We start from the raw sequence: 10,470 nt of genomic DNA, 5'->3' as shown, positions 1-10,470 counted from the left end.
GAGTGGGAAACCTGGCCTAGCTTTGTGAATCTGTGTGTGTGTGTGTGTGTGTATCTATAGATAGTATAAAAAAGCAAAGGAAGGTATGTTAGTAGCACACAGGAAAAACATAAATCAACAGTAAAAAAACCCCAAAACCACCTTAATTATGACCAGCAAAAATGTCACAAACAATCTATTCTGGTCTGCGGATTCAAACGTTTGCTCCATGTTTTGCAAAATGTTGATTAAAAAGGGTGTTGACTAACTACTTTATTTAGAAATCACAATATAGGACTGACTTTGACAACAGTCTTTTGGGTAACATCCGTACTGTGCATTTTAAACATATGGCTCCTCCACCCCAAGAATCCTGCAAAATGTAGTTTGCTAAAGATGCTTGAGGGGTAAACTACAGTTCCCAGGATTATTTGTGAGAAGCCATGTGCTTAAAATGTCTGTTGCAGATAATGGAGTTGTCAACTCCCCCCCCCCTTTTGTGCATTTAGTGGCTGGCCCAGAAGCACATGACTTCATTGTAGGAAAATGGATTTCATTCTGTAGCATCTTACAACCAACATGTTTTTGTATAAGGTTTTGTGACACACCTCAGTCATGTTTATTCCAGGGCAATGCATGTTGGAGTGGGGTTCCACCTCCCAACCATGCCCCTCAAAGAACAGCAGGTTATGATGTATCATATGTTTCCAAAGAAGTATGGGAGGGGGCATTGCACATGTCACAGAAGAAGAAAAAGTGCTTTTAAAATAAGAGAATAGAAGGGAAGGAGGCTTCCATTTTGTTATGTGTAACTTTTCATCCTTGACATTTTAATGATTTTTTCCACCCCACTTAAGACTGTGGGTCTTTATATCTCCACTTCCTAAGGCCCTCACAAATGTGCCAAAAAGGTTCATACTAGAACTTTCACGATCATGCTAGTTTGCAGTGACTAGGGGAAAAAAATGCATTATGCATTTTTACTAAAGTAATACAAATATCCACTATGGTCTATGGACACACTCAAATGTAACTTCAAACTATGGTTTGCTGTTATGAGAACATGCCTTGGATTTTCTCCTTTGCCCCCCTCCTCTGGGATGAGAAGCCAAAGTCTTGTCACAATGCATTATCGTAATATATGAATGCAGCCTATGTGTACACACATCAAATATTAATTTATACACATAAAACCAAAAAACCTTCAAAATGAAACATCAGTACTGACTCTCAGGAGCAGATTATGAAAATAAAACAACTGGTCTGGATGCAAAGTAGAACTGTGCTTCCAATTTATATTTCTTACAAAATAACAAGATTTCCATGAATTGAGAAATCATATTACAAGTCATTAATTTATTTCAGTGATGCGGAAAAGCATATGTGCTTTCTGACATGCAGCTGAGAAAACGAAGTGGGGAAAATAGGAAACGTATATATTTACATATTAACTATATTTAATCTTGAGAGGGCAGGAAAAAAAGAGGATCAACTCCAGATTTTAGAAAGTGCAGGGGGGTGGGAATCATTTGTTTCAATAAAGAATTAACAAAGCAGTATATGTCAATCATTCTTATTAATACTGAATTCCAGTTCATGAAAATAAGACATTTCTAGAAATAGCATCACTATCACCACTTTATAAAAATGCATTTCATAGTTACATCTACACCTGAACAAAATTAGCAGGACATTTAGAGAACCACTGTGGGCTTGTTTACACGGTCCAGGGATCACAGATTAACAAAGACATAATAAGAACTCTTCAACCTGATCAGACCAAAGGTGCAGCTAGTCAATCATTCTTTTTCTAACAGGAGCCAAATCCTGTTAGAAAACGAACTTTAGAAAGCAGAACGTTATTGTTCTGCTGCTTTTTCATTATTATATTATAGTAAAGGCACTTGAACTTATGAACCATTGCGGGGCTAAAAGATTTTCTACACAATGAACCTTCAAAATGCATTTTCAAATAAGTCTGAACACTGAGTAGTCCAAAATTGGTTTTAAGGAATCATTCCTTAACAAGCACATCAAAGGTATTTGGTAAAATATTAGAAAGTGTTCACAGTTAACTCCCATTGCAGGGCCAGCTGAATCCAATAAGCAGAGACCATTGTTTGATTGCCTGAACTCTGTCCAGTGGTTTAACTTTTGTTTCTTGCCAGCAAACCACAGTCTCCTGTTGTGCTTTGTTGTTGACTGGCAAACCTTGGCTTGCTTTAACTATGGTGTCATATTTGAACCCATGGAAGGGCACGAGGCAAGAGCAGCTGGAAAATGAACCAAGCTTTGGAGAAACAAGCCGTGTTTGTTTGACCGTCTGTGGGAAAAGCCTTGGTTTTTAAAAATAAATCATGGGTTAGCATTATACATCGTGGAGGCTGATAGAGGCAGGAGAATTTCAGAGTCTCCAGACTAAGATCTGAGGTTGGTAGATATTGTGCCCTGCTGTTTCCTGGGCTAAAGCCTTCATTTCTCTCATTCCACAGAAGTGAGTTGAGTGAAAGTCCCTTTTATTTAGAACAGAGAAGTTAGGATGAATTCAAAACCCCCCGAGAAGACCAAAGTTGCTCTTTGGATACAAATTCAAATATGTGCATGTGTGGACAACTCTGATCTAATTCAAAAGGTGCCGGGAGTGGATTAACAGCTAAAGAATACCCAAATGTGAACAAGCCCCTTGGCACAGGAGATGGGGGCAAAAGAATATTTTAGCCAAATGTTTAAAATACCGTAGCTTGAGCTGTCCCCACCCCTATATATGAGCAGTTTTTCCTTTCCCACTCAGGGTAACACTTGTGTAAGCTGGGCTATACATGGCTACAGCCACAGCAATTCCTGTGACCACAGGTGTTGGAATCTGATTGCAGTTGCACATGTGAACAGAAGGAACCTGCAGCTGCTTCTGTGTAGGGGACTCTGTGCGTAGCAAGACTTGGCTTCCTTCCTTAATGAGATGCTCTCACTGTGAAACATACAATCCAAGTCTTCTTGCAGCTTCAGAGATCTTGTGAGTTTTCTTCTGAGGGAAAGGGTAATAGGGTAGCTTACTAGATGTCGGTGCCAATTTTGAGACTGAAATGTGAGCGTGTGTCCAAGCTGGTGAAGTAACTGAGGTCAAATGTGAATAAGAACTGTCTGTCGTTTCAGCAGGGCTCGAATTTTCCTGTTCACTGAGTATTTCAGCAGATTGTTCACTTCCTTTTAATAATTCTTCGCTTGTTATCACCCTCTCCTTATGAGACAGTATTTCACTGTCAGAGCTAACCTGTTCATTGCTTTTTTGGACGGCACCCAAAGGAACTTCCTGGTGTTCTCCATGTGCAATGCGGTGGATCTCTAGATGTATCCGCCAAGGTGAACTGTCTTGTATATTTTCCCTGCAGGGCAATTCAAGGCTAACCTCTTTGACAGGAGCACGCTCTTTAAATGCTTTTGCTTTCCTCATTTTCTTGTTAATTAAAACGGCGCTGACCATCGACTCCCCTGGGACTGTCTCATTCTCACCTGTGAAGAAAATATATGTTTGCATATTACAAGTGGCAAAGTAGTACAAGCTTGATGGGATTGTTCACATTTGGGGCTGTTGCAAATATAGGTAGAAAGGAGCAAGAGACTCCCCCTCACTCCAGATCAGCAACTGCAAAAATCTGTTGTTACAATCTGATAAAACAATCTTAACACATCCCAGAAAGATAGGCTGCCTTACCATAATCTAATCACAAATGAATCACATGTAGAAAATAAATGCAAGATTGGGCAAGTTAGGTCCTGCTAGCTAGTTTTCTCCTTAGGTCAGATGTGAAGAACTTCCTGCTTGTGTGGGCCAATGCTGGCCCGAAAAGCCATTTCCCCAAACCACATCTGTCTCTCATTCAGCCAGAGTCACTGAGTGATGTCGGCCAATGGGCTGGGGTGGAATTCAGTTCTGTGTTGTCTGTGCCCATCAGTTCCCCACAGGGAACTGGTATGCCATGGAAGCAGCAGGATTTGACTCTTACTCATCAACTTATAAGCAGAAAACCAGAGCCCTCATCAATAGACATAGGAGCCAACTCCTAGGGATCAAGGTCCTTCCCCCCACCATTTGAGCCCCTCTCATTGATGGACATTGCCATTCAAATAGAGCTGCTGCATGCTCCTTTACCAGCCTGTTTCCTGCAAGAAGGTAAAGGTAAAGGACCCCTGACAGTTAAGTCCAGTTGCAAACGACTCTGGGGTTGCGGTGGTCATCTCGCTTTACTGGCTGAGGTAGCCGACGTTTGTCTGCAGAGTTTTTCTGAGTCATGTCGTGAAACCAGAGCAGTGCACGGAAATGCCGTTTACCTTCCCACTGGAGTGGTACCTATTTATCTACTTGCACTTTGACGTGCTTTCGAACTGCTAGGTTGGCAGGAGCTGGGACCAAACAACAGGAGCTCACTCTGTCATGGGGATTTGATCCACCGGCCTTCCGATCGGCAAGCCCAAGGCTCAGTGGTTTATACCACAGTGCCACACGTGTCACTTCCTGCAAGGAACCTCCTGGTAAAACAAATCCCACTCACATGAGTCAACTTTGATGTGATCGTGCCATCAGAAACCCTCACCTCACTTCTCAAAGGTGGCCTATGGTATAAGGGGGTAGATAGATATCTGGCCTGCTGGACCGCTGAACCCGCCCCTCATCTAGGTCAAACAATATGTATTCATATTTCCTCCTAGAACTCTTAAGTAGTGAATGGAAACAAAGTGACTTATCAAGGATACCATAGAAAATTTGTGTAGTGGCAAGGAGTACAGTCCAGAAAATCCTTGCCATTTTAATTGGACAAACAACATTTTTTTTTTTTTTTTGCAAAACACTTAACTACAGTAAGTTTTATAGAAGGATTCACCAACTTTGGGGGGTCCAGTGTGCATGCCACAAAATGGCTGCCACGGCGACATGGCATAACACAAAATGGCTGCCACATCTAGAAGGAGAGACTTCTCCTCTGTTCTGAACATATGGGAGGACAGATGTTCAATCCTGGTATCTCGGGTTACATGCACTTCAGGTTACATACGCTTAAGGTTACAGACTCCGCTAACCCAGAAATATTACCTCGGGTTAAGAACTTTGCTTCAGGTTGAGAACAGAAATTGTGCTCCAGCGGTGTGGCAGCAGCAGGAGGCCCCATTAGCTAAAGTGGTGCTTCAGGTTAAGATCAGTTTCAGGTTAAGAACAGACCTCCAGAATGAATTAAGTACTTAACCCGAGGTACCACTGTACATTTATTGAGGTCTTTCACAGCCACCATAGGAGGTATCAGATTGCTGCCTCCTGTTTATAGTGATCTTATGTTATGACTAATTTTGCCACTTTCACATCTTGGTGGACAGGGAAGAGCAGGAAAGGTGCACATACACAAAAACTATTTACCTTGAAATTTTTATTATTGCTAAATTCTCAAGTAGAAACATTGTTCCCACATAAAAATGCCTCAGATCAATTATTCTGTTTGTGCTTCTTTTTATTTTTTTAAAAAACCCTTTTCACAATCTTTTGCCAACATAAATCTGAACATTTTGGTAAGCCTATCTTATTTTCTGGGACCAATTCCAATGGGAGTGAACGCATCATCCCTTTGGAAGGTGGGGAACTGCCACAGCGTACAATAACCACATTGTACCCAAGTAGGCTATTGTTACACTTTGAAAAATGTGAGTGGAGCACCATCTTCTCAGTGCAACAAAATGTTTGGTTTTGGGTTTTTTGCAAGGTCCTCCTCTTTGCCTTTGATGAGAATCCTGATCAAAATACAGATTTTCTGACCTTTTTTCCTGATAGGGACATGTTGGGGAATAGGAAGAAGCTGGAAAAGTGAATTACCTGCTTTAAAAAAAGAAAGAAAGAGGGAGAAGATGAATGGGCACACTGATTTAATATGTCTTATGCTCTTCATTGAGGGATTGATATACCTGCGAATAAAGAGGAATTCCCAAATTTTGTCATTCGTGAGGGCGCTTCCACACACTAGTTGTTTTTTTCTGCAACTGACAGATAGGTTCATTCAGGCCTTCCTAAATAATCCAGATGATTGCAATGCAAAACCATGCATTCCAGTGTTTCCTGTTATCCTCCTGTTAAAAACTTACTTTGCTACTTTTCTGATGCAACTGCAACGACAACCTGGCAAGGCACTATAGATAGCTGAGTGGTCTGCAAGTCAGTTGGTAATGTGGCTGGTGAAGACCTACGTTTCTGTGTTGCCACCATTGCCACTCCTGTACCCGTTAAATTATTTCAGAAAGGCTAAAATCTCACAGATTAGCTTCTCATCATTTCCCATTCCCTGCCAAGCAACTGGTTTTCACCTGCATGTTTACATTACATTGTAGAAGGACCTGCAAAGAGAAGTTCTCTCCTTTGGCTAAGGAATTGTCCAACATTATATTCTAGGAGGCCTGAACAAATTGGTTAGGAAGGTTCACGGTGACATAATTTGATAACCAGTAATCCAGAGCAACACGTTTTCTCCTAGTTACATATTACCACCTAGGACCTGGCAAAGCTACGTGTACTGTTTTCACATGATTGCCTTTCACAGTAACATTCAGTAAAATGTCAAGGTGAATCTTAGCAGGCTGCTAGGTTCTTAAAGTAATTATATGCTCCCTACGCATGTTTACTCAGAAGTTCGTGTTGCATTAAGAGGACTAACTCTCAAAAACATATGCACTGGATTGCAACCTAAAATGGTTACATACTGTTGTATTGTGTGTTGTGTAGATAAGAATGGATAGCATTTATGTAGATGCTATACGATATAATTAACATTTTGTTCTAAGAAACATCATGCAAGCAAACTAAATTTTTATTAAATTTGTTAGTCACTTTATCTTGCCCAAGACAACCCCTAGTGACTTTGTACTGGATCAAACACTGTTGGTCGAAAATACGTTTAATCCCATTTTCCATGTTTCTTTGGAGGTAAGCCTGAAAAGAGTTTACCCTCAAGTTGTGCTTCAAGTTATCCTTACCAAACTTTTTTCCACATCAGCATCTTTTTTTGGCCATTATTTTACCCGATTCAGTTAATTTAACAAAACATAAGAAATTACTTACATTGCTTTTCTCACTTTCTGGGACTAACACAACAATTCTCTATACAAAACAGCTCTAATCCAGAGAAGTTAGTCACTCCTGCTGTATCAGTGAGATTATCTCTTATGTTCAGTACTAGAGACATATCAGAGTAACAACTGCCTTCTATAGTTTAAAGAAACTGGGGGAACAGCCATTCGTGTTTCTTTGTCCCAATAACTCTTGGTACAACCTGAAATGTATTTTGCTCTTAAGACTGACTAATTTACTTACCAGTTTCAGAGTGGGGCTTTTTCATAATGTTCAGCTTCCCCCCACCTCACCCCTTTCCCTCTTTTGTCGTTTTTTGCTAAACATCCTGCCTGAAAAAGAGTTCTGGAGAGCATAAAAGTTTGCTCACTATTTTCTAGCATTTTAGCTGATTCTAGTAAAGTTAATACCCAGCTGTGGCTTTCTTTGTGGACTGAAGCTGAAATTTGTGCTATGACAAGACCCACATTTAATAAGTATATCACAGAGCACATTTATCTAAAAGATATTCTTCCCCCCACAAACATGAAAGAAGTGTTAACGTTTGCCTTTGCTAACTATTATGACTGTGTATAACAATGTGAAAACAATTCCCACAGGGAGTAGATGAATAAGGCTGTAAACTAGGCAAGCTTACCAGGAAGCAAGTCTCATTTAACAATGTGGGGCTTGCTTCTGAGTAAACATGCATAGGACTGGGCTGTCCATCTGTTACAGCAAACACAGTAAGAGTCTTATGGCACCTTAAAGATTAGCAGACTGTATAGCGTATGCCACGATACATCTGTTAATCTGTAAGGTACCTCGGATCTATTTCTTATGAAGACATTGTACAGTACTTAACTTTTCAAATGTGAGCATAAGCTTAGGGCAATTGTAAAAATCAACGAACATTTTCAAGGCTTTTTGTGGACCCCTTGTTTTTAAAGTTTTAGCCAAGTCTAAAACTTACCTGTTTTAAACACAATAATGTGTGTCTGCAGTTTTTGCTTCTGTTTTAGACAGTCGTATTGCTCTTCAAGCATGCTTACGTCCATCTTGGTTGGCTGCCCGGAACAGTCTGAGGCTCGTTGCTTTGATAGATGAGTCACTAAGAAAATACCACCCATATATTTATAAGCCTTCACCATCTGTTCCCATAAGAAAGACAAAATCAGGCAAAAGCAGAGCATTTCCTTCATTGTGCTTGCCAAAAGGCAAAGGGTGTTGGTAACATCTGAAATAGTCACTCACGAGCCAGGCAATGGCTTTCTTGCTTGGATTCCCTTCAGTACCTGGTGCAGAGCTGCTGATTTCAATCAACTGAAATATCAACTTTGCTTCAGATACATCCAGTGTGTCCTGAACCTCTGAAAGCAAAGTTAATGACAGGAACTGTTCAGCTGGAACCGGTGTTGACTTAAGTCCAAACATATGAAGCCTTGCCAAAACCCACAGTGAAATACAAAACCTCATTTAACACAGCCAAATGCACACAAAAGGCTAAAAGATGCTGGTTGATGTAGCAATTTTAATTTTAAAGCGACACAGTTATATGTTGGCAGCATGTCACTTTCGCTGTGATTATATATAATTTCCCCATATTTATTTTATAAGATTTGATTATTATTGTGGTAAACTCTGTGATAACTATTTTGCTGCTGCCCCCCCAACTATTATTATTTTATTCATCTCCTATTCCTAGATATTAAGATAAAAAAATGTAAAGGACATAGAGTTGCATAGAATTGGAAATTGTAATATGCAGCTTCTCAATTGTCCACAAGTACTGTACATTTCTGTTGTGGGGTATTGATTTCTGATTTGTACCAATTTCACCCTATCAATATTCCATAGAATGACGCATCCATCTGTTTTCTACTCTCATCTGTTTTCTTCTGTTGAGTATGGCTATGGAATGAAGTCTTTAGATGAAACTCCCCTGTAATTATATCCCCTTTAGCAAAGATTTGTTGTTGTTGGGTTTTTTTAAAACGTTCCACAGGAAAAATAATTGTTCCACATTAGGTGCATGAATCGAATCCACTGTTATCTCTTGAGTGTTCTCCAAAAAAACAATATGCAGGTGCACTCCTCCTTAGTGAGAAGTGATCCTCTTTCATTTAACCACTTCTCCCATACCCTTAACTTTTAAAATAAATATTTTAAAATAGCTGGTAACCAGAACTCAAGACATGTATCATATTTCTTGGTGTCCCCTTCTTTGTTGTGATATTTTAAATAAATATTTGAGATAGCCCAGTGTTGAAAACTGAAAGCAAATGTTCAGCTCAACAGTTACCCACAAACGATGGGAACAAAACACTCAGCTGCATCTTTGGAACTTTTGTCGTTACATTTTGAAATATACTCGGAGTCCTGTAGTGATTTCATGCTCCTTATTGCAGCTTGTAAAACCGTGATTTAATTGCCCCCCCCCCCAAAACCCCTAAGGCTTTTATATACATTCTTTATACAATGAGTCCCGTCTGATTGGCTGATTCTGCTTCCCTCCTGGAGCCTGATTGGTCTTTTCCTGCAGGCCAATCAGTTGTTGCATTCTACGGTCCTACCAGCCTAACAGGCTGATTAACTTCCTCCTGGAGCCTGATTGGTCTTCTCCTGCAAGCCAATCAGTTGTTGCATTCTAGGATCCTACTTGCCTATTGTTCTAGGATCCAAGCTTAGTACATAACACATTTCCGCCTCCAAACCAAGTAAGGCTAGTAAAAGCTATGTGGAATAAAGAAGGAGCAGAAGTTCAGCTACTTCTCATTTGTTCGTCATAATTAATTGAGTCATCCCTGCATTACACCTGCATTCAACCTCATATTACACACAAAGAAGGGCTTCAAATGCAGGGTCTGGGTGTTTTTATATGATGAGAGACAGTCCTTGAGGTATTGTGATCCTGGACTGTTTAAGGCAGGCATCCCCAACCTGTGGCCCTCCAGATGTTTTGGCCTACAACTCCCATGATCCCTAGTTAACAGGACCAGTGGTCAGGGATGACGGGAATTGTAGTCCAAAACATCTGGAGGGCTGAAGGTTGGGAATGCCTGGTTTAAGGGTTTATATATTCAGAGGTCCTGACAGATCAATGTGCTCCGGAGGGATGGAAACACAGAAAGAATTCATGATGCCTATGGAAGGGCAGCTCAATAAAATGAACACTAGGTTGAAAGCAGTGAATAAAACAGTCCTCCAGGGGAAAGTAATACCAAAGGAGATAGGAGGGTGGGGGCATAGCCAGGGTGCTAGAAGAGACCTACCTGAGGCCACTGGAGGACTATTGGGCCCTTTTCACTTTTTGTAGAATGCAGCAAAAATCAGAAGTCTAATCTGAGTAGTATCTTACAAGCTGATTTTGATGAACTGCAAAGAGTCTCCATCTGAGTTATGCAGTAAGT

General features: G+C 40.4%; 1 protein-coding gene across 4 annotated transcripts; it reads right to left on the bottom strand.

Annotated features, from left to right (window-relative positions):
* Positions 1 to 1,249: 1,249 nt before the first annotated feature.
* C12H9orf152 (chromosome 12 C9orf152 homolog) lies at positions 1,250 to 10,452 on the bottom strand. 4 transcript variants are annotated; one of them, XM_028749723.2, is made up of 3 exons: positions 8,315 to 10,452; positions 8,034 to 8,211; positions 1,250 to 3,489 (listed from the first exon to the last, which is right to left on the bottom strand). In XM_028749723.2, exons 1-3 carry the CDS (start codon positions 8,534 to 8,536, stop codon positions 2,945 to 2,947), a joined length of 945 nt encoding a protein of 314 aa, XP_028605556.2. In that variant the 5' UTR covers positions 8,537 to 10,452; the 3' UTR covers positions 1,250 to 2,944. The 4 variants fall into 4 exon arrangements, with proteins under 4 accessions (XP_028605556.2, XP_077792855.1, XP_028605557.2 ...); XM_077936729.1 differs by having other exon boundaries at positions 8,034 to 8,171; positions 8,356 to 10,452; XM_028749724.2 differs by having other exon boundaries at positions 8,034 to 8,171; positions 8,315 to 8,430.
* Between the last annotated feature and the right edge of the window lie 18 nt (positions 10,453 to 10,470).

This window comes from Podarcis muralis, chromosome 12 (genome assembly GCF_964188315.1).
Source record: "Podarcis muralis chromosome 12, rPodMur119.hap1.1, whole genome shotgun sequence".
Classification (NCBI taxonomy): domain Eukaryota; kingdom Metazoa; phylum Chordata; class Lepidosauria; order Squamata; family Lacertidae; genus Podarcis; species Podarcis muralis.
This window is presented reverse-complemented; position numbering and strand designations above follow the sequence as displayed.